We start from the raw sequence: 27,132 nt of genomic DNA on the forward strand, positions 1-27,132 counted from the left end.
ACAGGTTTTACATAAGAGGGTCCTGATTCTTATCAGGCTTGATGTGTATTCCATATGCTGTTTGTTTTCTCTGCCCCCCTCCTTCCATCCCCACTCCCCCACAATAGCAGGTTGATGTTTATTGTCATGAATCTTGCCCTGGAGGCAGAAATTAGTGGTTTCTGCCTGATGGGCCAGCTGCAAAGTCAACATTTACTATATTATAAAAATTGATGAAAACAAAAATGTGCTTTTTGGTCTTAATTTAAGGTTAGGGTTAGTCATTGTGGTTAGCAGTGTGGTTAAGGTTAGGGTTAGGTTTAAATCCGATTTTATTACTTTGTGACTGTGCCAGCTAGTGACCACTGCAAAGATGCCTCCAGTACATGAGTCATCGCAATGAATGCCAACCTGCCCCACAATGGGGACTGGAGGACCAGGAGGGCTTCGCATTGGCCCACTTGGAACTGTCACGCTTAATCATGCCCTCAGCTCCTGCTGCCTTATGTAACATTGGTTCCACATCAATTGAGAAGAATGATGTTCTATACGTCAATAGATTGGGATTTCCAACCGTTAAAGACGCTCAAAGGGTCTGCGTCTCAATTGGCACCCTATTCCCTATATAGTGCACTGCTTTAGACGAGGTGCACTATGTAGAGAATAGGTGCACTATGTAGGGAATAGGTGCACTATGTAGAGAATAGGGTGCCATTTGGGATGAAGCCAGTGTCTGCAGGCTACTTAAGGGCAACGAGGTCCTTGGAGAGAGTTGGTGAGCAGAGCTGATAGGGTTATTGAAACAGAGGGCCTCATACAGGTTTACAGCATGGAATGTGGCAAGGCTAAGTAGAGGAAAGGCCTCAGTTAAACAGGGATTCATCCCAGAGCAATACTGTACAGTTTTTATTTATAGATATTTTTTCTATCCTTTTTCTCCCCAATTTTGGGGTAATCAATTGATAGTCCTATTGGAAGTCTTGTCTCATCGCTGCAACTCCCGTACGGACTCGGGAGAGGCGAAGGTCGAGAGCCGTGCATCTTCCGAAACACGACCCGACCAAGCCGCACTGCTACTTGACACAACGCACATCCAACCTAGAAACCAGCCGCACCAATATGTCGGAGGATACACCGTACACCTGGCGACCTGGTCAGCGTGCACTGCGCCCGACCCGCCACAGGAGTCGCTAGAGCGCGATGGGACAAGGACATCCCTGCCGGCCAAACCGTCCCGTAACCCGGGCCAATTGTGTATGGCACAGCTGTCAACATCCTGGTCCTCAAATGAAACTGGTATACTTTCCTATTTATGCTATTTTTTTTCCTTTATATTGGGAAGACAGACCAGTTCCCTACCTCCTCCCGCTGCCAACTGCCTCCTCACATTTTGGGGTTGTGGCCCCCCTCTTGACGGCAGAGAGAAACAATGTTTTATTACATTTCCTACAATTTTGCCATAGGGTGTAGAGAAAATGTTCCAGTTTTAAAGAAAGTTTTCTGCAGTTCTACACATTTTGCCATGGGGTGGAGAGAAATCTTTGAAATGTTATAACATTTGATGGAATTCTACTCATTTTTCCGTGGGGCAGATAGTGTTTTTTTCTCTCAGTTTTACAGCTAATTTCCTGCAATTCTACCCATTTTGCCATGGGGTGGTGAGAAATTGTTCCAGTTTTAAAGGGGCCTGAGGCCCTAAGTGACAGCTTCTGTTGTTCATGCCTGGAGCCAGCCCTGAGCATGGTACCCATTTAAAGGGAACAGTTTGGAGATTACTACCAAAGTTGAGGACACAACAGTTGACCTGACACAAGACTGAATCCTAACACTACACTGTTGATTTTATGTGCATTTTACATTTACTGTATTTTTCACCACATTTGTTAATAACGAAATCTGAAATACTCTGGGTACGTTCAGTAACATGATAAGCACATTCCCGGAAAATGTGGGGTAGGTGCAACATAAGACAAAACAATTACAAGGGTTTGAGTGAGAGGACTTAGGTTGTCCGCATGCTTTCCATCCGAAACCGTTGGGAACAGTTTTTGTGACGTTTTGTTTGCTCTGGTCATCGGCAAGGGTTTTTTCAGTGTTTGTGCAAACACATTTTTTTCATGAGGCAAGCCAAAGTTCGGAGCCGAAGTCTATGCCCTTTCGATGGTTATTGGTCAAGAGTATGTATTCTTCAATGAAGTGTTTATTGACGTTCACCGATAGACAACTCGTCTTCATGCACCTGAGAAATACTGCACCAAACAGTTTAGTTAAATTATTGGCAGATTTCTTGAATTATCTTAGATTAATTCTGACTATTTTGAGGAAGTGTGTAGTGGCTACGACATCCTCAGATAGACAAACAATACTATTTCTGCTTTTTCTTGTTTATCAAAGGTCTTTTAAGGGAGTATGCGAGCACACTCATTCGGTTTGCCTAGCCGAACCAAAGCATGCGGAAGCCTTAACTGGTGTCTCCAAGTGGTCACACACCTCTCCAAAGTGTGCACAGTTCCTAAGTAATTTCAATGCACTTTTATGACTCAAAGAAGAGCCTTCAACAATACGTTTTTATTTATTTTGCTCTCCTAGCTGTGCCGTTGAGGAACTGCAGATGTAGGATCTTAATTTGAGCCATTTGGAAAATAATCCTGCATCAACAGGAATTGTGAATTATTATAATATATTATTAAATATATTTTTGGTAATAATATAATAATATATTATTATATATATTTTTGGTAAGGGTTGATACATTTTCCTTTATGGCAAATCAAGTCTGACATTTTAAAGTGGAAATCATAAACTTTAGAAGCCTTTTTAAACCTTGAATACACAAGTTTGCATTTCCTGCTGTGCAAGAATATTCTCAGCAACAAAAGAGTGATCAAATTAATATCTTACATCTGTAGAACAAGCACACTTGTAGTTGTTTCGTTTGGAACACAATCCTGCATCCCCGCCATCACACAATTACTGTTGTTGTTTACGCAATCCAAATGCGGCCCATTATAAATCGCAATCCGGGTCAGGTCGGCATCATTAGAAAGCTTGTTCTATTGCCAACATGACTAGCTAAGTTATCAAATACGATCCGGATCTTACAGTGTTAGGCTTTCACAGGAAAATTCTGAGAAAAATATCATTATTTTGGTGTGCATAGAAAGGAGTCATGCATCGGATTTTCTTCCCAACTGACAAATATAGTTCCATTCTATTCAGTTGGGGCGGCAGGTAGCTAAGTGGTTAGAGCGTAACCGAATCCCCGAGCTGACAAGGTAAAAATCTGTCGTTCTGCCCCTGAACAAACCCACTGTTTCCCGGTAGGCCATCATTGTAAATAAGAATTTGTTTAACTGACTTGCCTAGTTAAATAAAGGTTAAATAAATACAAATAAATAAAATGTCATTGTGTCATCAGGTCATCTTGTAACTGTACATCAAACATAGTGATCATAAACAGTGACATTGAATATGACATGAGTTTTGTGATATGCAAATGTGAAGTGCACATTTGGACTCACGCATGTTTGGCTTGCTTGTATGACATCAAAGCGGTATTTATTATAATCTTCTTAATGTACAGCATTTCCCTCACTCAGACAACAAAAAAGTAGCCCAATTAGCGGGAGGTATGGGGGCAACTTCTTGTTGAATGCAGTGCTCAAGTTCAGAACGGCTGTCATCCAAACCCATACAGAGCTGTGAAGTGCAGAGCCAGAGCTCTGATGTGATTTATAGCATGTCACTGTACAGCCACTGCGTCACAATTTAGGCGCTTATCAGTGCTCATATGGGTATGAGTGTAAAGGGCTACAACGTTAACTCTTAGCGACCCGTGGACTGAGCTCCAGCCTCCAGTCTTAATCACCATCAGGATCACAGCCAAGCCCTTATCGACCTAATTACCACTCTGAAATGTAAGTGATGTTATACAAGAGTTTCATGCAGAACCTGCTTAGGCCGTGTATAGCTGCTTATGCTGCAGGACAGAGAGAAAGGGACAGGGGAAGAGAGAAAGAGAGAGGGAGTGAGAGAGAGAGTAAGAGATAGTTATAGGAAAGGGATTATCATGCAGGGGTGGTGGGGGTGGGGGGGGTGGGGGGGCAGAGCTTAGCCAGGTATCCAAAAGAGCCTTTCTTCTGTGGGAAGAAAATTAGAGAGTAAGACTGTGTGAGAGAACGAGGGAGAGAAAGAGAGAGGGAGGGAGGGAGAAAGAAAGAGAGAGAGGGAGAGAGAGAGCGAGGGAGAGAAAGAGAGAGAGAGAGAGGCAAAGATCTAAAAGGGAGAGACAGTGAACTGTTCAGGGCATTATTTGAGCCCATGTAAAGACAAAGCAGCCCTGCCACCAGGTCCTTGGAGCTCTTCCCACCTTTGCACGGTACGTTCTGTTCTCTCTCGATTCCCCTCATTCTCTCCTAATGGCATCAGTGAGTGAATGGGCCTTCTTTAGGCCGTTGGCTGGGCCCTGGAGCCTGACTCTGGGTTGGAGGTGACTTGGCAGCAATAGCTTGGTTCTCTGTTTTTACTCCATTAATTGTGGCGGTTGATTGTAGTTCTCCTCTCCCTGACAGCTGTGCACACAGCCAAATAGGAGCCATACCATAACCAAAACACACACACACACACACACACACACACACACACACACACACACACACACACACACACACACACACACACACACACACACACACACACACACACACACACCAGTCTGGCCAAGTTTAGAGTATGTCTCTACCCCCCAAATGAATCACTGTATAGAGTGATTAATGAATGATGTCCGTGGTTGAAATAAGGCATGTTTTTACACTCATTCAGATTCATCCATAATGAATCATTTGGCACAATATGCACAGTATGCATGCCTATGCTTTCTAATGAGCCTTTTATTTGCCTTTTGGTCCTGAAAAATAATTTGCTCACAGGGAATTTATTTACTTTTGAGGTTCATGTACTTTCATGGAATGATGAGATACGCTGCAGAGCATTCTTGCTGAGTGACACACGGGCAGAGGTCCTTTGTCTTCATTTGTTGTGATTGAGATTGTTCCATACTGGAGAGTCTTCCATTAACTGAATTGAATGTGTGTTCTACCTTGGGTATTGAAATGGTCACTCTAAGTGGAACCTGTTGTTAATGATAGTGTTAGAACGGGGTGGGCGAACTTCAACCTGGGGGCCGTTTGCGGCTACAGAGCCCTTTCAATTTGGCCCACGTGAGGTTGAGTTGGGGGGGATTATTCTTTTGGGTAAGAAAAACACTCCAGGTCACTGTTGAACGTCTAAAACTAGATGAAAAGTATGTCAAAATTATAATGGGCCGATATATTTTGAAATAACTGTCCTTTTTTTGGCCCACAAATTGATTTTGACAAACAAATCGGTCCCCAAAAATTCTGTGCGGCCCACCGTTGAACTTTGAAATCCCGATGTGGCCCTCGAGCCAAAAATGTTGCCCACCCATGGTTTAGAATGGTGATATAGGGACATGGTTATTACACAGTGGTTATGCTCACATCTTCCAAGTGTACCATTATAAGGTTCTTTGGCTCTTCTTGCTCATTAGGATCCTCCCCCTTTACTCCGCTCTTCCTGGCTGACCTTAGCAATGGGGAACGTGGGAACGTGTGTGTGTGTGTGTGTGTGTGTGTGTGTGTGTGTGTGTGTTTAGGGAGAACAGCCATGGGGGGGGGGGGGGGGGGGGGGGGCACAAACGGGAGAGGCGGAGATCTGTCTGTCTAAACAGTACATCATCTATCTATCTCTCCACCTCTCTCTCTTCTTGTTATCTAGCTATGCTCTCTGTCTCCCCCCTTTAATTTTCTAGCTATCGTATTATTCACATAAATCATCCCCCCGTCGTAAAGGGACTTTGACAATGTATTCTGAAGACAAATGCCCTTATGGACATAAAAGCTTTTGATTATTTGAACCTTGAAGTGTGCATTTCAGTGGTTTGTCTGACCAACTAAATTTTGTGTACCACAAGATTGTTGATCTTTGAGTCATATACACACACACACACACACACACACACACACACACACACACACACACACACACACACACACACACACACACACACACACACACACACACACACACACACACACACACACACACACACACACACACACACACAAACACACATGCTATCTGTGTGTGTAGTTTGTGTTGCGGATACAACTGTTGTGGGAGATACCCGTGTCCCAGTGTGTATCCTGGAGGGGTCTTTGGCCCAAGCTGGGTTTAGACAGGATTAACGACTTTCTGATTGCTTCAGCAAATGGAAAATGGCTGCTATTTATGGCCTTTGTGGGGGTGTTTAGCATGTATGTGTTTTACTTTGAGTGCCTTGTCAACCCAATAAAAATTTGCCAAGGGGTTTCACACAAAAAGAGGGGCTTTTATATCTTAGAACTAATAGGCTCATAATGGACATATAATACAGACATGAAACAGACTATTTCTCTGGTGGTTACTAGTGGTGTGTTAGGATCAACTCATGATGTGAGAAACAACTAAATACTGGTCCTGCCTCAGAGTTAAGGGAATACAAGTTAGAGACTACCTAACGACTCCATCTAATTTAAATCCTCCAACTCCCAGTTCTCATGGAAACAGTCCCCCCTCTACAGCGGAGACACCATGCCCTGTCTCGCGCTTATCACGACACTACACACCCCACCAACCAGGTAGTGGCAGAGCTGTGCCCAGTCTGATCATGTCTGGTCCTGCGGCAGGTAGCCTAGCAATTAGAGCGTTGGGCCAAATACCTGAGCCGTCAAGGTGAAGCATCTGTCATTGTGTCCTTGAGCAAGGCACTTAACCCTAATATGCTCCAGGGGTGGCGTAATACTATGTCTGACCCTGAATTACAACACCTTTCACTGCACCTATCCAGTGAATGTGACAATAAAACATGACAATTTTCCAGTTCCACACAACATGTAGTTCAATAACATGACAAATGAAGTGGAGCTTTTATATGTCCAAACACACAGAGCAGAACAGGCTGATTGTGAGTGTCTTAAAGTGCGTTCGGACCTGAGAGCTCTGCGCTTCACCCTTCAGCCTCAGTCACTATGTAACGCTCCGATTAGAGCTTTCTGATTAGAAGGGAGGGGGGAGATGGAGAGAGAGAGCGAGTCATGATTGCTGGGATTTTTCCTATGTAAAGAGATCCGTCACGAGGTTGTTTGTTTTTTATTCTCCCTCCCCAGAATGGGAAAAATGTCTCAGCTAATGACGACCTTAGAAAAGAACACTCTCTCCTGCTGGGGATTGACAGCTTCTTGGCTTCTTGGTAAAGAGCGTGCATGCATGTGTGTCTGTGTGTGTGTACTACTGTACATGAGTGCATGTGTGTGTGCATGAACTGCACACTCTAGAAAAATGCTGGGATGTTTGGTTGACCCAACTGCTGGCTTTGCAGGCGTTGGGTAACTTAGTTGGGTTGTTTTCTTTAAAGGGTTATTGGTGCTGGGTTATTGACATATGACCCAGTGGGTCAGATCAAAAGACTGAAGGCTTAGGTTAGTAGGGGCATGGCTAGTTCTTTTTAGCCACCCACGAGAGTAAATGTAATTTCTGTTCATCTGTTGTATAGTTATCACATGTTAAGGTCGAACATTGACATTTTTTGTAGCTTCAATGATGCTTACAGAAGTGTATGAATTCCCTAAAAGCCTTTGTAAATCCCATTGTTGGGATACAATAAGGTGGTATATTTAAGCAGTAAGGCCTGAAGGGTTGTGGTATATGGCCAATATACCACGGCTAAGGGCTGTTCTTATGCATGATGCATCGCGGAGTACCTGGATATAGCCATTAGCCGTGGTATATTGGCCATATTCCACAAACCCCCGAGGTGCCTTATTGCTATTATAAACTGGTTACTGAAGTAATTAGAGCAGTAAAAACAGATGTTTTGTCAAACCCATGGTATATGTTCTCATATACCATGGCTGTTAGCCAATCAGCATTCTGGGCTGGAACCACCCAGTTTATAATGTACCTTATTAGGCAATAAGGTGGTGTACCTTATTAAAATATGTATTAAGTAATCATAATTATATAGAAGAATGTGTAAAAAATAATAAGGAACATTTGAATTTGCAGGATGTAAACTTAAGACCACCCGTGTTCTCATGGGTGGCCAATAAGATCAAGCTGAAAGCCACGCACCTAATAAGCCACACCTCATGAAAATAACCTAACGATTACATTAAAAAAAACAGCTGCTAGGTCACTCCAGCATGAGAGTAAAAAATACCCAACTGGCGGTTAAATTAACCCATGTTTGGCTAATCCCAACAACCCAACTGGCTGGGTCAAAACAACCCAGCATGTGTTCTGTCCAATATTTACCCAGCGCTGGGTTACCAAAACAATCCAAATCAAATAGTTTTTAACCCAGCATTTTTTACAGTGCATGTTTGTGTGAGAATATCCCTGTACAAATGTGTGTGTGTCCAGAAGTCAGAGAAGGACTGCAGTCTGATGGAGTCCACCAGCATTCTCTTCAGTATCACAGAGAGAAAACCTCAGCTTCCATCAGAGCAGTGGGTCAGATTTGACAGCTCAGGAAAAAAGTATTGTTCTGTAATTGAATAGTTTGCCTTGATTCATTTCATGTGAAACACATTTTTCATAATGTAATGGGACACAGCGCCTGTGGAGGGAGACCAGGGGTAATGGGAGTACTGTGTGTGTGTGCAGTTTGTGTGTGTGTGTGTGTGTGTGTGTGTGTGTGTGTGTGTGTGTGTGTGTGTGTGTGTGTGTGTGTGTGTGTGTGTGTGTGTGTGTGTGTGTGTGTGTGTGTGCGCGCGTGTGTGTGTGCACTTAATCTCTGAATGAGAATGAGTAGCGGGTGAGAGGTTGAGTGATTGTCCTGTGTGTGTGTACAGTATGTGTGTGTGTGTGTGTATGTGTGTACATTATGTGAGTGTCTGTCCTCATGTGGATGTGTATGGGTGACTATGTTACAGACTTTAATTACATCAGTTTGTGTCTCTCATAAGTCATGTATTACAATTAATAAAGGTGTGTGTGCGCATGTGTATGTTCGCATGTGTGTGTGCGCATGTGTGTGTGTGTATTCCTCTGACCAGGGAGTGTGTCTCACTGAGCAGGGTCAGCCTGCTGTTCTGGGCTTAAGGATAAACATTCTTGAGCTGTGTCCAGGGCCACACACAATACGCTCTGTACCGAAATTATAATGATTTCCTGCTGCTATCAGCATCACAAAGCTGCCTAGTTTTTAACGGGAAAGAACTGTGTGGTAATCTCCTACAGTAATTACTTAAACTGTGGTGACATTTTTTTTAACACCAATTCTCAAGGAAATGAAAGTTCAATCTGACTTTTTTGCTGTACTATACTGATGGGTTATATTAATGTTCATGTCTTGAGAAACAGCTTGTCAGAACATGGAATGAAACGAAACCATTAATGACCAGACCCACCTCAGCATGTACCTTCCCTTTGTAAATGTTATGGAACATATCCTTTGAAAAGAGCTGAAGGAAATCATGATTGGGTTGTTCAATACCCCCCCCCCCCCCCCCCCCACACACACAGGGAGATTGTTTTGGGTCTTGGCGGTTATCTGGCCATCGGGGCTTTTCTCTGTGTCGGCGCTGGGAAGCCAGTATCTCTACCTTTTTTAATTAGAAGAAGGAAATGTTTATTCACATTTGATTGGGTGGGACTTGCTCTGACTCGGACACATTTAAACAAACTATTTCAGCATCCTGTTTAAATTAGCTTTCAGAATGAGAAAAAAACGCTGAGGTGGACTGCTGGAAATGTAAGGCTTCAGCCGAGAAAAATTGTTCCAATAACTGTTCAGAGTTTTATAGCTTTGATAAAATACTGAAAGCACCACGAGTCAACTAAATTGCTAAATTGCTCAATGTCCTGAAAAAAAACAGAACACTCATTTACTGGACAGAACATAAGTTTGCAGCACAGCATTTACTAGAAGGAGAATAGGACACAGAAATGTGTCTTCTGCTCTATCCAACACTCCGATGTACACACACATACACACATTAGGTTGGAGACGATGTAGCAGAGGACAGCTATAGTGCAGCACCCATAAGCAATTTACACTCTAACAATGCATTACCACATTTTGCCTTCTCATCTCCTACTGAATGTAGGATTAACAACCAAGTGAGGGCAGTCTACCATTCCCCTAGCAGTGTGAGAGGGTATCCTACCATTCCCCTAGCAGTGTGAGAGGGTATCCTACCATTCCCCTAGCAGTGTGAGAGGGTACCCTACCATTCCCCTAGCAGTGTGAGAGGGTATCCTACCATTCCCCTAGCAGTGTGAGAGGGTACCCTACCATTCCCCTAGCAGTGTGAGAGGGTATCCTACCATTCCCCTAGCAGTGTGAGAGGGTACCCTACCATTCCCCTAGCAGTGTGAGAGGGTATCCTACCAGTCCCCTAGCAGTGTGAGAGGGTATCCTACCATTCCCCTAGCAGTGTGAGAGGGTATCCTACCATTCCCCTAGCAGTGTGAGAGGGTATCCTACCATTCCCCTAGCAGTGTGAGAGGGTATCCTACCATTCCCCTAGCAGTGTGAGAGGGTATCCTACCATTCCCCTAGCAGTGTGAGAGGGTACCCTACCATTCCCCTAGCAGTGTGAGAGGGTATCCTACCATTCCCCTAGCAGTGTGCGAGGGTTTCCTACCATTCCCCTAGCAGTGTGAGAGGGAATCCTACCATTCCCCTAGCAGTGTGAGAGGGCATCCTACCATTCCCCTAGCAGTATGAGAGGGCATCCTACCATTCCCCTAGCAGTGTGAGAGGGCATCCTACCATTCCCCTAGCAGTGTGAGAGGGTACCCTACCATTCCCCTAGCAGTGTGAGAGGGTACCCTACCATTCCCCTAGCAGTGTGAGAGGGTATCCTACCATTCCCCTAGCAGTGTCAGAGGGTAGCCTACCATTCCCCTAGCAGTGTGAGAGGGTACCCTACCATTCCCCTAGCAGTGTCAGAGGGTACCCTACCATTCCCCTAGCAGTGTCAGAGGGTATCCTACCATTCCCCTAGCAGTGTCAGAGGGTATCCTACCATTCCCCTAGCAGTGTCAGAGGGTAGCCTACCATTCCCCTAGCAGTGTCAGAGGGTATCCTACCATTCCCCTAGCAGTGTCAGAGGGTAGCCTACCGTTCCCCTAGCAGTGTCAGAGGGTATCCTACCATTCCCCTAGCAGTGTGAGAGGGTATCCTACCGTTCCCCTAGCAGTGTGAGAGGGAATCCTACCATTCCCCTAGCAGTGTGAAAGGGTATCCTACCGTTCCCCTAGCAGTGTGAGAGGGTAGCCTACCATTCCCCTAGCAGTGTCAGAGGGTATCCTACCAGTCCCCTAGCAGTGTCAGAGGGTATCCTACCATTCCCCTAGTAGTGTGAGAGGGTATCCTACCAGTCCCCTAGCAGTGTCAGAGGGTAGCCTACCAGTCCCCTAGCAGTGTCAGAGGGTATCCTACCAGTCCCCTAGCAGTGTCAGAGGGTATCCTACCATTCCCCTAGCAGTATGAGAGGGCATCCTACCATTCCCCTAGCAGTGTGAGAGGGTAGCCTACCAGTCTCCTAGCAGTATGAGAGGGCATCCTACCATTCCCCTAGCAGTGTGAGAGGCTATCCTACCATTCCCCTAGCAGTGTGAGAGGGTAGCCTACCAGTCCCCTAGCAGTGTGAGGGAAGCCTATTTTAGCTCCTGTGTTAGGTTGTACAGTTCAAGGCTGTAGTCAATGAAGCAGAGGCCAAGCATTACAGTAATATTGTAACACTAAGCATTCTAGTCTCCTCATGTCACTTAAATCCCTAAACCACATTGATCTCCGTGATTCATCACAGATTTGCATTGCTTGCTCTTTAGGGTTTTGGGCGAGTGTCTCTCAAACACTGTGTGACAACTGTTGATGATCCAGCTGATCATATCCTGTACTAGAATCCATGCTCCTGGGGAATTGACTACATATTATATTCCCTTTAATGACCTTCAATAAATAACCAGATTGAGACTCCTCAATCTGCAAGTACTACACCTGCTCCTACACAGAGTGCAGTAATACAGTACTGTAGGTGGGGTGTCAGTAATACAGTACTGTATGTGGGGTGTCGGTAATACAGTACTGTAGGTGGGGTGTCGGTAATACAGTACTGTAGGTGGGGTGTCGGTAATACAGTATTGTAGGTGGGGTGTCGGTAATACAGTACTGTAGGTGGGGTGTCGGTAATACAGTACTGTAGGTAGGGTGTCGGTAATACAGTACTGTAGGTAGGGTGTCGGTAATACAGTACTGTAGGTGGGGTGTCGGTAATACAGTACTGTAGGTGGGGTGTCAGTAATACAGTACTGTAGGTGGGGTGTCGGTGATACAGTACTGTATGTGGGGTGTCGGTAATACAGTACTGTAGGTGGGGTGTCGGTAATACAGTACTGTATGTGGGGTGTCGGTAATACAGTACTGTAGGTGGGGTGTCGGTAATACAGTACTGTAGGTGGGGTGTCGGTAATACAGTACTGTAGGTGGGGTGTCGGTAATACAGTACTGTAGGTGGGGTGTCGGTAATACAGTACTGTAGGTGGGGTGTCGGTAATACAGTACTGTAGGTGGGCTTTCGGTAATACTGTAGATTTAATATATATATATATATATATATATATATATATATATATATATATACACCCCCCAACCCCTCTTTTACACTGCTGCTACTCTCTGTTTATCATATATGCACAGTCACTTTAACTATACATTCATGTACATATGTACATACTTCCTCAATTGGCCCGACCAACCAGTGCTCCTGCACATTGTCTAACCGGGCTATCTGCATTGTGTCCCACCACCCACCAACCCCTCTTTTACGCTACTGCTACTCTCTGTTCATCATATATGCATAGTCACTTTAACTATATCTACATCTACATACTACCTCAATCAGCCTGACTAACCGGTGTCTGTATGTAGCCTCGATACTTTTATAGCCTCGCTACTGTATATAGCCTCGCTATTGTTTTTCACTGTCTTTTTACTGTTGTTTTTATTTCTTTACTTACATATTCACCTAATACCTTTTTTACACTATTGGTTAGAGCCTGTAAGTAAGCATTTCACTGTAAGGTCTATACCTGTTGTATTTGGCGCACGTGACAAATAAACTTTGATTTGATTTGATATATCAGGTATGAAGGTAAGACCCAGATACAGACAACGTCAAACTAACAATGGTTTAATAATCCAACGGGGGCAGGCAACAGACAGGTCAAGGCAGGTAGGGGTCAGTAATCCAGAGGTGGGGCAACGTTACCGGACGGCAGGCAGGCTCAGAGTCAGGGTAGGCAGAGGTCAGTAATCCAGAGGTGGGGCAAAGGTACAGGTCGGCAGGAGGCTCAGGGTTAGGACAGGCAAGTGTCAAAACAAGGAGTGCGAGAAAAAGAGAGACTGGGGAAAAGCAGGAGCTGAGAACAAAAACGCTGGTTGACTTGACAAACAAGACGAACTGGCAACAGACAACACAGGTATAAATACACAGGGGATAATGGGATAGATGGGCGACACTTGGAGGTGGAGAGAATCACAAAGACAGGTAAAACAGATCAGGGTGTGACAATACATATATATTTTTAAACTTTTATTTAACTAGGCAAGTCAGTTAAGAACAAATTCTTATTTACAATGACGGCCTACCCCGGCCAAACCCGGACGACGCTGGGCAAAATGTGCGCCGCCCTATGGGACTCCCAATCACGGCCGGATGTGATACAGCCTGGAATCAAACCAGGGACTGTAGTGACGCCTCTTGCACTGAGATGCAGTACCTTAGACAGCTGCGCCACTCGGGAGCCCCGAGGTGGGGTGTTGGTAATAGAGGTCTGTAGGTGGGGTGTCAACATTTGGAGAAATCCTCCTTATGCCTTAATACGACCAAGGACAATCTGTAAATTCCCAGTTGTGGAAGACGAGTATCTAATGAAGGTATTTTTCTCGATTGCTGGGTTAAGCACCATTGTAATAGGAATGATGGAATATGTGTCATTGGTCTTATAGCTTCGTGACCCCTGTGGCGTTAAACAATGGTTCGGACGGGACCACTCCTTTCTTATATAGAGGGCTTTTTATATACCCACCCCCCGCCCGCCTCAATCTGATTTCCTATTGGGAGCTGGAATTCAGGAAGGGGACCGTTGTTCCCAGAGAGACAGCTCTCTGTGCCTGGAGAATAGGGGCTGTGGGTGGGGTGGGGATGGCTGGGGGGCTTAGCCTTAGGGGCAGGTATTGATTGCTGACCATAAGGACCACAGTTATTTGTGAAGGTGGAAGTGTGGAGGGGTTAATGCAGGGTTAAGGTTGGTTTAATATGCTCTAATGCAAATCAGCAATACTGGTTCTACTCAGAGGGTCACACTGTCAAACTTCAGTTCAATCTTTATTGAGCTGAATTGACTAGCTATATGATAACTGTAACAGTCTACTTCCACAATGCAATCTGATCATTAACTCTTTATTCTTTGAGACACATAGTAAAACTTTTCTCTGGTCTTTATAGGGATTGTTTTAATCATGAGTGAAAAAGATGTAACCCTTCTTCTTGTCTTACTGTCTTTCTCTCTGTCTCTCCTCCTCCTTCTCTCCCTCCATCTCCAGGACCGTCTGTTCTTTGTGATGGAGTACGTGAACGGAGGAGACCTTATGTTCCAGATCCAGCGTTCCAGGAAGTTTGACGAGGCGCGCTCTCGCTTCTACGCCGCCGAGGTCACGTCTGCCCTCATGTTCCTTCACCAACATGGAGTAATCTACAGGTAACACACACACAAATACACACAGGCACGTACACATGCGTGCTCACACACACATATACACACACACAAACACATATACACACACACCCCTATACACACACACACGCACGCACGCACACGCACGCACGCACGCACGCACGCACACATACACATACACATACACATACACACACACATACACACTAGCCTGTTAGTGGTAGCACCTAATAACATTGTATAGAGAAAGACTTAACCCGACTCTAAGGCTCTAAACTTCACCATGTCATACTAGCCTGGTTAAGGGTTGCAACATTCTGTTAACATCCTGGAATCCTGGAAATTCTGGAAAACCCCTGGGGATTTTCAGAAAGTTACTGGAATTTTGCAGTTAACCCACTGTTCCCCAGTAGGCTGTCATTGTAAATAAGAATTTGTTCTTAACTGACTTGCCTAGTTAAATAAAGGTTAAATAAAATAAAAATACACATGTTGCTACCCTCGTCTGGTTACAGATCAGTTTGTGATTTTTTTGCTCCCTTTATTGTAATTGTTTTACTAAACATGACAGACTGATCTGGGGCCAGGCTTATAATGATAGACCTACAGTATACCATAACGCTATCCTGTTATTTCAACATTCCAATTCCAATGCTATCCGAATTCTATTATATCAAATTATATTCAACCCAGTTGAACTCAACTTGAACTCAATTGCTTCACTATTACAGTAATTGTTCAATGATGACTATCCTGTAATGGGCTGATATCCAGGTACAGTAGCCCAGTATGTCCCTAACCCAAGGACTGTGGGGGGGAGAAGAACATCTGTGGTTAGACTGGGCCAACACTACCTCACTCTCCTCTGTCAATCAACATCCTTCCCAGAAGTAACTATTTTCTACCGGTGACTGTCACAGCATCATTGTCAACCAATAACAACACAGACAGACTATCAGAATGCATCTCCATGACAAATCATAACATCATTGTAACAAGACAGTAGATTCAATCCAAATGTATTCCCACCTTTCCCCCCAAATAATAATAATAATGTACAGTCCAAATTTCGGTCTCACGCTAACTTTGAGTGAGGAGAATCTGACTTGGGATCAGGGGCCTTATGTATCAATCATCTCAGAGTCGGAATACTGATCTAACATCAGATCCCTTCATCCTTGCAATCTTATTCATTGGGATCTTAAATGTAAAACTGATCATAAACCAACACTTCTCTGAGATGCTTGATACAGGTCTTAGGGAGTCCAAAGCAAACTGAACTTTCAACTCAACTGGGTCAAAGTTCTAACGGGTTTATGTTGTGTTGTGTGTTGTTCGGGGCCATGGAGCCTGTGTTTATACCAGGTTGTTTACTGCCAGTGCTGATTTATCCTGTTTCTGGCGCTCTGTTTATCCTCTCATCTCACTGTCGTTTACCACACACAAACCCAGACTCCCTCTGGGCTGCACAACTATGTTGCCCCTGTTGACAGTAGTTCTCTTCTGGCAGCTATCAACTATGTTGCCCCTGTAGACAGTAGTTCTCTTCTGGCAGCCATCAACTATGTTGTCCCTGTAGACAGTAGTTCTCTTCTGGCAGCCATCAACTATGTTGCCCCTGTAGACAGTAGTTCTCTTCTGGCAGCCATCAACTATGTTGCCCCTGTAGACAGTAGTTCTCTTCTGGCAGCTATCAACTATGTTGTCCCTGTAGACAGTAGTTCTCTTCTGGCAGCCATCAACTATGTTGTCCCTGTAGACAGTAGTTCTCTTCTGGCAGCCATCAACTATGTTGCCCCTGTAGACAGTCGTTCTCTTCTGGCAGCTATCAACTATGTTGCCCCTGTAGACAGTAGTTCTCTTCTGGCAGCCATCAACTATGTTGTCCCTGTAGACAGTAGTTCTCTTCTGGCAGCCATCAACTATGTTGCCCCTGTAGACAGTAGTTCTCTTCTGGCAGCTATCAACTATGTTGTCCCTGTAGACAGTAGTTCTCTTCTGGCAGCCATCAACTATGTTGTCCCTGTAGACAGTAGTTCTCTTCTGGCAGCCATCAACTATGTTGTCCCTGTAGACAGTAGTTCTCTTCTGGCAGCCATCAACTATGTTGCCCCTGTAGACAGTAGTTCTCTTCTGGCAGCCATCAACTATGTTGCCCCTGTTGACAGTAGTTCTCTTCTGGCAGCCATCAACTATGTTGTCCCTGTAGACAGTAGTTCTCTTCTGGCAGCCATCAACTATGTTGTCCCTGTTGACAGTAGTTCTCTTCTGGCAGCCATCAACTATGTTGTCCCTGTAGACAGTAGTTCTCTTCTGGCAGCCATCAACTATGTTGTCCCTGTAGACAGTAGTTCTCTTCTGGCAGCCATCAACTATGTTGTCCCTGTAGACAGTAGTTCTCTTCTGGCAGCCATCAACTATGTTGTCCCTGTAGACAGTAGTTCTCTTCTGGCAGCCATCAACTATGTTGCCCCTGTAGACAGTAGTTCTCTTCTGGCAGCCATCAACTATGTTGTCCCTGTAGACAGTAGTTCTCTTCTGGCAGCTATCAACTATGTTGTCCCTGTAGACAGTAGTTCTCTTCTGGCAGCCATCAACTATGTTGCCCCTGTAGACAGTAGTTCTCTTCTGGCAGCCATCAACTATGTTGTCCCTGTAGACAGTAGTTCTCTTCTGGCAGCCATCAACTATGTTGTCCCTGTTGACAGTAGTTCTCTTCTGGCAGCCATCAACTATGTTGCCCCTGTAGACAGTAGTTCTCTTCTGGCAGCCATCAACTATGTTGCCCCTGTAGACAGTAGTTCTCTTCTGGCAGCCATCAACTATGTTGTCCCTGTTGACAGTAGTTCTCTTCTGGCAGCTATCAGTCTCTAACACTTTGAGTAGACCCAGCTCTAATCAGCCCCCACCTACAGTACACGGGCTTTCTAGAAGTTTCTGTGCCCAGTGTTCTTGGTGCCCATCTTGACCTGAGGACCCCTCAACCACCCGTGGTTGGGAGTTGGGAGTTTGAAACCCACCCAGTCTGTTTTCACCTCCACCACCATGACCTCCTAACAGGAAAAGTCCCATTTAAAGCTTAATGTTGTATTGAATTAAGGCTTCGTCAACGCCTCTCTTCCTGGACTTAGTCATTCCGAGAGCTAAAGGAAACAGCCAGGCTCCAATGGAATGCAGAGGAAAATAAAGTCACCTTCCCACTCACTCACTCACTCACTCTCTTACTCACTCACTCACTCACTCACTCACTCACTCACTCACTCACTCACTCACTCACTCACTCACTCACTCACTCACTCACTCACTCACTCACTCACTCACTCACTCACTCACTCACTCACTCACTCACTCACTCACTCTCTCTCTCTCTCTCTCTCTCTCTCTCTCTCTCTCTCTCTCTCTCTCTCTCTCTCTCTCTCTCACCCACTCACTAACTCACTCACGCACTCACTTACTCGCCCACTCACTAGGTATTTGTCAGTATACTGGTCCTCTCTGATTCAGACAATAAGCACTCAGAGGGAAATCTACCGTCTTCTGTTTAGTCTGTAACTCCAGGGGTCATGACTTAGTATCCTCTTAGAGTGAGCCACCTGCATAACATTAGGCCAACTGACAAACAATGCTATGAATCGGTCTCCTTACACTGAATGTCCAATGCAGGTATTATTTAGTATTGGCTGTACTCCCAAAGCTACTTTGGTTAATGGGTAGATTAGTGTTATTTTGTCACCTACGGGCAGAAACGTTTTGGAAAGTTTTAAAATCCTAAAGTCATAATTTCTGTTAATGTAATTTCTTTAGAAACAGTTTAAAATATATATTTGATCAATTAAATAAAAATCAACATATCAGCCAGGATTGGAATGACACTTTAGAGCATCTGTGTTTGCACACATCACCTGCATTTGTGCGAGACGAGTGGGCCATTGCTCAAGGAGAGAGAGGCAGGTAAGCCTTTAAAATATGATAGAGAACACACTAATAACTAGGTAGCCAATTCAAAACATACCTTGTACTCTAGATAACTGTTTCGCTATTATTAGCATGTATTCATGTTTTTGTCATGTCATTTCCCGAAAAGCTTTCCACTGACACTAGCAAATAAGGCCATACAAAGTTGATTCACTTTCTTGAACGATTCATATGATTCATTTAGACGATTCTTTTTGACAAAATGAACAATTCACTTCGCCATTGTATTAGTTGGGATTCAGGTCAATCATGGTGAATCGAATCATGTGAATCAAAATAATAATTTGTGAATCGCGAACAGTAATTTTAGGAAAAAATATTTTATGTAACAACTGATGAATTGGTTTATAATTACCGTCATAAAAACCAAAACATTCCTCTTTTTTCTTTTGGATTACGTGGCTTCAAATCGTGTTTTGTAGATTCTTCCAGTTGATTTGGGCATCCAATGTATGGGACATTGCAACTCAATAGATGTTAGTCTGCCTGCAAAATAAACACGTCTAAGGTAGCTATGATAAATATGACTAAACTCGAAAAGGTACATTCCTGAAGAACATTTTTGGGCTTGCTTCAGCTGAATAAAAAGATAGCCATTTGATCTGTGATGTATTGAATGAGCTAATTATTTCAAAAGGCATGAAACGTATTTGGTTGTAATGTTGCAATGTTATACATCAAGGCTGGTCAATCATTTTCCAGGAGAGCTAATGTGGGTGCAGGCTTTTATTCCAGTCCCCGTCTAACAAACCACATTTTAGAAATGAGCTGCTTAACCAGACCTTGATAAGCTGTCTCTGATGTGTTTGAGCAGGGCTTGATGAAAAGTCTGCACACATAGTAGCTCTCCAGACTGAGGGTTGACCCCATGCACTGGCATACTGGACACCCCCGCAGACCCACAAGGTGGGGGGGGCCCACAAGCTCTGGGGGCCCATGCGCCAGTCATCGATGTCCAAACATTTTATATGTAATAAATAATCTTGACAGTAACCCTCCAAAAAGTAATTCATTCATGAACCTTTTTCATTTCCATATGTACTAGGAAGCGAAGTGTTTGTTTCTTGGGCTTCAGGAATGTGCCTGAAAAAGTGCCCCAAGTCTTGAAAAATAAAACATTTAACTGGTTGTATAAGGGGGATATCGGCGAACAAATGCCGTGGTCAAGACTACGACGGTGCCAGTGCAATGAGTGGAGGTTACTCAGATGTTCAAAAGTGCATATCAGACCAAGAACCTAATGCATCTTAGGTAGTTCTTGATGAGTTTTAGTTTAGGAACCATCTCTTCGCAGAAGTGACAGTTACAGGGATGCTAAAAACAGCTTGGTTACCTTAGCAACATCAGGGAAACAGGGCAGAAGGGAGGAGTGCTTCAAATACAGCAGTTCTGCAACATCTTTAATTGAGCCTATCATACTCCTTAATTCCCTATAGGAAGCTCTGAAGTCAGGTCGTCTGGATACTGGACAGCTAATAAATTAGCAGATGAAACAGTTTATCATATTTAGTGGACAACAGTTCTGGAGAGCTTGAGCAAATAAAGCGGTTTTTGATTTTGGTTCATATTGGTGAACCGGCGTTTGAGTTGTGTGGTTTCAGTATTAACTGCCCCTTATCTCTGGTAGACCTTGGCATTCATCATTCAAGACTAAGTTTAAATTGTGTGCAGCGCAGTGGACATATAATGCACAATGTCTTAGGACAGACTGTCTGGGTTGGCAACACTGTCGGGCCCGCAACCTGGACCTACAGGCCGTGGTGAAAACATTTGCACACAAAAAAGACTTCAAGAGACCAGGGGACCCTCTCAAGTTGGATTTAATTTGATTTAGGCTTAATTTAATTTACCTTGAATATTGCAGCCCATTTGTGTAGGCTATCAGCCAGACAAAACTTGCTGAGTTCAACAATAAATAGTGGCTGAATTTATCCTTAAGCCGACTACATTTTTCCTCGTTGTAAGTCTATTTGATGTGTAATTTTTATTTGTAAAAGTTTATAAATAGGACCTACACTACCGGTCAAAAGTTTTAGAACACCTACTCATTCAAGGCTTTTTCTTTATTTTTACTATTTTCCACATTGTATAACACATATGGATGAAATAAACGTATGGAATTATGTAGTAACCAAAAAAGTGTTAAACTGATCAAAATGTATTTTAGATTTGGAATTCTTCAAATAGCCACCCTTTGCCTTGTTGACAGCTTTGCACACTCTTGGCATTCTCTCAACCAGCTTCATGAGGTAGTCACCTGGAATGCATTTCAATTAACAGGTGTGCTTTCTTTAAAGTTAATTTCTGGCATTTCTTTCCTTCTCAATGCATTTGAGACAATCAGTAGTGTTGTGACAAGGTAGGGCGGTATACAGAAGATAGCCATATTTGGTAAAAGACCAAGTCCATATTATGGCAAGAGCAGCTCAAATAAGCAAAGAGAAATGACAGTCCATCATTACTTTAAGACATGAAGGTCAGTCAATACGGAACATTTCAAGAACGTTGAGTGCAGTCGCAAAAACCATCAAGCGCTATGATGAAACTGGCTCTCGTGACAACCGCCACAGGAATGGAAGACCCAGAGTTACCTCTGCTGCAGAGGATACGTTTATTAGAGTTACCAGCCTCAGAAATTGCAGCTCAAATACATGCTTCACAGAGTTCAAGTAACAGACACTGTGGAGGAGACTGCGTGAATCAGGCCTTCTTGGTTGAATTGCTGCAAAGAAACCACTACTAAAGGACACCAATAAGAATAAGAGACTTGCTTGGCCCAAGAAACACGAGCAATGGACATTAGACTGGTGGAAATTTGTCCTTTGGTCTGGAGTCCAAATTGGAAATTTTTGATTCAAACCGCTGTGTGAGACGCAGATTAGGTGAACGGATTATCTCCTGTATTTGTATTTCCCACCGTGAAGCATGGAGGAGGAGGTGTTATGGTGTAGGGGTGCTTTGCTGATGACCCTGTCCATGATTTATTTAGAATTCAAGGCACACTTAACCAGCATGGCTACCACAGCATTCTGCAGGGATACGCCATTCCATCTGGTTTGGGTTTAGTGGGACTATCATTTGTTTTTCAACAGGACAATGACCCAACACACCTCCAGGCTGTGTAAGGGCTATTTTACCAAGAAGGAGAGTGATGGAGTGCTGCATCAGATGACCTGGCCTCCACAATCACCCGACCTCAACCCAATTGAGATGGTTTGGGATGAGTCGGACCGCAGAGTGAAGGAAAAGCAGCCAACAAGTGCTTAGCAAATGTGTCCTTCAAGGCAAAGGATTGCTATTTGAAGAATCTCAAATATAAAATATATTTGATTTGTCTAACCCTTTTTTGGTTACTTCATGATTCCATATGTGTTATTTCATAGTTTTGATGTCTTCACTATTATTCTACAATGTAGAAAATAGTAAAAATGAAGAAAAACCCTTCAATTAGTAGGTGTTCTAAAACTTTTGACCGGTAGTGTAAAAAGCAGCTAAATACAGTATATAGCTATAGATAGTACACTGCATAATGAAACAATCCCTAGTAAGCTAGTGTTTTGAGGGTGGACTGACTGTATTATTTGGCATTAATAGACTGTTTTTGCACACAACAACTTTCTATCCAAGCTGGGAGAGAGCGCAAGGATGGCTCAAGTCTTGCACTTTCAGGTAGCCTATACAGGACAGCTGTATATTCTAAAAAAATCAATTGGTAGCTGATTAGTATTCTGTTGTATGGAAAATGTATTTGACAATCTGCAGTGTTTAAATTTCCAACATGAATTACTTAAAAAGTAATTGCATTATCACTACTAGCCAGCAGTCTAAAAATGGCAGCATTGCGACACCTTGTATAGCTTTGTGGAATGTTAGGCTTAACCTGAGAAAATGATGACCAAATAGACCTACCAATAAACATTTATCCATTAGCTAAAGCAAAGCTGAGCCATTGCACCATAGAAAGCCTATCATCGATTTGATAGTCATGCAGCCGCATAGACATGTTGCACTTTCAGTACAAATGGACAGTGATCGGTAGTTTACTTTGTGAGTGGCTGTCTGGCTGACACTTGAATTAAAATATTTCGCTCCTAGCAGTGAGTCACGTGGCCATGGCTAGCTATATAAAGCAGGCAGACATGCATTGAAGCATTCAGTTACGGTTTGATTAAATGTTAGAATGGGTGAAACGAGTGACCTAAGTGACTTTGAGAATGGTATGATCATCGGTGCCAGGCGTGCCGGTTCCAGTATCTCAGAAACGGATGTCCTCCTGGGCTTTTCACGCACGACAGTGTCTAGGGTTTACCGAGAATGGTGCGAAGTCCTGTGGGCGAAAACAGCTTGTTGATGAGAGGACGAAGGAGAATGGTACGAATCGTGCAAGCTAACAGGCGGGCCACAAACAGGCAAATAATGGCGTAGTACAACAGTGGTGTGCAGAACGGCATTTCGGAACACACAACTCATGCTTCCTTGTAGTGGATGGGCTATTATTGCAGCAGACGACCACACCGGGTTCCACTCCTGTCAGATAAAAACAAGAAGAAGTGGCTCCAACACTGGACAATTGAGGAGTGTAAAAACATTGCCTGGTCCGACAAATCCTGGTTCCTGTTGCGTCATGCTGATGGTAGAGTCAGGTTCTGGTGTAAACAGCATGAGTCCATGGCTCCATCCTGGATGGTGACAATGGTGGTGGTGGTATAATGGTGTGGGGAATATTTTCCTGGCACACGTTAGGTTTCTTGATACCAATTGAGCAACGTTTCCATTCCCCGAAGAATTCAGGCTGTTCTGGAGGCAAAGGGGATCCAACCCGGTACTAGATGTACCTAACAAACTGGCCACCTGAGTGTACATACATAGACGCTGCCAATTATTGGTAATGGAAATTTGTATAAAAGTCATGGAAAAGTCATGAAATTCCGTCTGTCAATATGTGTAGGTAGTTAGCAGGCCAATTGTGTATTGTGTAAAATCAAAAGAATAATAGTTAATGGAATGGAATAATAGTCTGGCTACAGTATTTACTGTAGGTTGAAGGTGCTCTTTCTCTCTCTCCCTTTCTCCCCTTCACTCCCCCTGTCTCTCTTTCTTTTGCTCTCTCTCTCTTTCTTTTGCCCTCTCTCTCTCTCTCTCTCTGGCTCTCTCTCTGTCTCTCTCTGTCGTTCACTCTCTCTCCCTCTCTCTGTCACTTACCCTCTCTCTCTCTGGGCTGTGCAGTGAGCTTGTGTTCAAGACAGGAAAGTTGGTGAGACTATAGTCTGGACTCATTGTCCCTGTTCCTAATCAAAGGGTTCTGGCTACGTGATTTTAGCAGCGCAGAGTATAGCCAGCCTCCTTGGTGCCTTTTTGATTCCACGTATTGTCTGAATGACTATTTATTTCAGTGTTTATTAATAATGTCAGGGAGCAAGTTTTAGCTTTAAAGGTACACTCAGTGATGTATAAAGTAATAAACAGCAGTAGTGGGTAAATTTCCGCAACAACTAAAAGTATTGACGCGCAAGGCTAAACTTTGCTGTTTTGGTGCCGTAGCTACCACATTGTAGAAGCCTGAAGCGAACCCGCGCACATGCACAGATACCCTGTGTGACTGTGTGAGAGCAAAGTCTTGCATCGGGCTCATCGCAATATCTACGGTGCTGCTTGTTGCAACGTCATAACGCTGAGTCTACCTTTAACGAAATCCATTTGATATTATTCGAGCACATTCACTGTAGAGCTCTGCAAGTGTCAGCTTTGTCTTCCAGAGAGTAGTTATTGAGCGTAGGATGACGATGAAGATGTCTTTATGATTTCCACTCAAGGCTATTCTGTCGTGTTCTGTCAGTGGATTTCGCTTTGTTCGGACTTGGCAAATCAATGAAATCAGGGAAAGCCAGGATTGACGAATGTGATGCACGCACCTTTGCGTGGGAGGTCTACAACATTTAACGTAACGCCACATACTTAACCTGAGTTGACTCAGCCTTACCTCTCTGTGACCTGTTGAGCACACCAACCAAGAATACAAACAACCCTTTTGGGAATACTCTGGGAAGTAGGTACATGACTCCCCCTCAACCCCCACTTCTGAGAGAGAGAAAAGAAAACAGTGGCTAAGTTTCATTTGAGACAGTAGCAGTTTGATCTGTTAGTGATGTGGGACGAGTCTGGACTGGCATGCAGTCGGCTGGTAGAAGCCTGTATGCCACTATAGACGGGGAGGGGAGAGGGGAGGAGTCTATCACCAGGCTTTCTGTCCGTCCTCCTCGCTCTGCACAAGCTGACATGAGACTGGAGCCCCTATGGGCGGCATTCACAACAGAGCACAGCACAATACACACGCAATCATACTCACATGCACCACCAAGCCATGTATACAACCACATATTGTGTACTGTACATGCTCAGTTCAAATCCACACTCATAAACCTATAAACTAATGAACCTGGCAATAAACACACTATGCAGACATACAAACATCCACCTACGTGTGCGTGTGACATGCATACAGTACAATCAAAATAAACAGCCATGTATAGCTACCCCAGATACCATATCATTGAAGACTGTCCCACGTAATGCCTGTTCTCCATGACTTCCCTTTGACCTTTATTCAGACACCTCCACGGATTGTCCTCATGTATACCAGCTTTCTCTCCCTCTTTCTCTCCCTCTTTCTCTCCCTTGCTCTCCCTTTTTCGCTCCCTTTCTCTCCCACTTTCTCTCCCTCTTTCTCTCCATCATTCACCCACCCTATTTCCATCTTTATGCATGTTGAACTTGAACATGCAACATGTATTGCTATGTCAATAGGTGATTTTCTCACAAAAAGTATGGTTCTTTTTGCACCAACTTCAATAATTATCTGAAGGAAAATAGCCCATGTTCTCTATATGGACACCTTTGGGATCTGTGTGTTAGCTCGGGAATTTAGGTGTAGTAATCTGGAGAAAGAATATCATGACATTTTAATGCTCAGGTCTCGGATAACTCTCATTGGAATCGGGCATGTACTGAAAACTACTTAGTTAATATGGTTCAGCTGTAGTTGTGTACTTAAAACTACTTAGTTAATATGGTTCAGCTGTAGTTGTGTACTGAAAACTACTTAGTTAATATGGTTCAGCTGTAGTTGTGTACTGAAAACTACTTAGTTAATATGGTTCAGCTGTAGTTGTGTACTTAAAAGGACTTAGTTAATATGGTTCAGCTGTAGTTTAGCGTGGTGTACTTTAGCGTGGACAGACAATATTTCCAGATAGAAATAAATATTAAGGGCAGTTTGTTCTTCTAAGTATTTGAACCAGTGTCTGCACAGAAGGGGCTGTGTCTCCTGTTCAAAGCTATTCTCATTATGTCTCTTTTTAGAACTTCTAGGAAATGTACTTACTCACTATTGATCATGGGCTGTCCCATGGGTCCTAGTGAATAATGTGTGTGTGCGTGTGTGTGCGTGTGTGTGCACGCGTAGGTTGACATTTATTGTTGGAGTCCTGGAGGCAGAACTGAGCAATTTCCCCTTAGATTTCCCCCTGCAAATTCAAATTTAGCTACATTGTAAAAATGTATGAAAACAAAAATGTGCTTTTCGGTCATAATTTAAGGTTAGGATTAGCAGTGTGGTGAAGGTTAGGTTTAGGATGAACTGCTTTGTGGCTGTGTCAGCTGGTGACCACTCTGCAGAGTTGCCTCCAGAACAAGATTCATGACAAAAAAACACTAACCTGTGTGTTTGTTTGTGCATGTGCATACGCGCACGTGTACGTACATGCATATGTGTGTGTGCATGTGCCTGTGTGTTTGTGTCTTTTGGGTTGAATGGGGAGCTCATTTGAAGCAGAGGGAGGGAGGTTAACTGTCAGAGCAGAGAGGGTTGCTGTGTACGTAATGGAAAAATCACTCCACAAGATTAACATGAAACACAGGAAATGCTCTCAATTGAGCCTGATTGGTGTGTGTGTGTGTGTGTGTGTGTGTGTGTGTGTGTGTGTGTGTGTGTGTGTGTGTGTGTGCGTGTGCGTGTGCGTGTGCGTGTGTGTGTGTGTGCGTGTGCGTGTGCGTGTGCGTGTGCGTGTGTGTGTGTGTGTGTAATATAAAATGTATATGCCTGCCAACATCCTGAGTAAAGGTCCTGACAATGGTGACAGTAGTTCCTGTTCATATACCACATGTACAGTTGAAGTTGGAAGTTTACATACACTTAGGTTGGAGTCATTAAAACTAGTTTTTTAACCACTCCACACATTTTTTGTTAACAAACTATAGTTTTGGCAAGTCGGTTAGGACATCTACTTTGGGCACGACACAAGTAATTTTTCCAACAATTGTTTACAGACAGATTATTTCACTGATAATTCACTGTATCACAATTCCAGTGGG

General features: G+C 43.8%; 1 protein-coding gene across 1 annotated transcript in view; it reads left to right on the plus strand.

The window, feature by feature from the left end:
• The window catches only part of LOC106589721 (protein kinase C epsilon type), a 159,466-nt gene that overhangs the window by 107,257 nt on the left and 25,077 nt on the right, over positions 1-27,132 (plus strand). The window contains exon 11 of the mRNA XM_082970524.1: positions 14,657-14,811. Within this exon, the coding sequence (XP_082826650.1) occupies positions 14,657-14,811 (155 nt within the window). The remainder of the gene's footprint in view (positions 1-14,656; positions 14,812-27,132) is intronic.

Source organism: Salmo salar, chromosome 28, assembly GCF_965601325.2.
Source record: "Salmo salar chromosome 28, fSalSal1, whole genome shotgun sequence".
In the NCBI taxonomy this organism is placed as follows: Eukaryota; Metazoa; Chordata; class Actinopteri; order Salmoniformes; family Salmonidae; genus Salmo; species Salmo salar.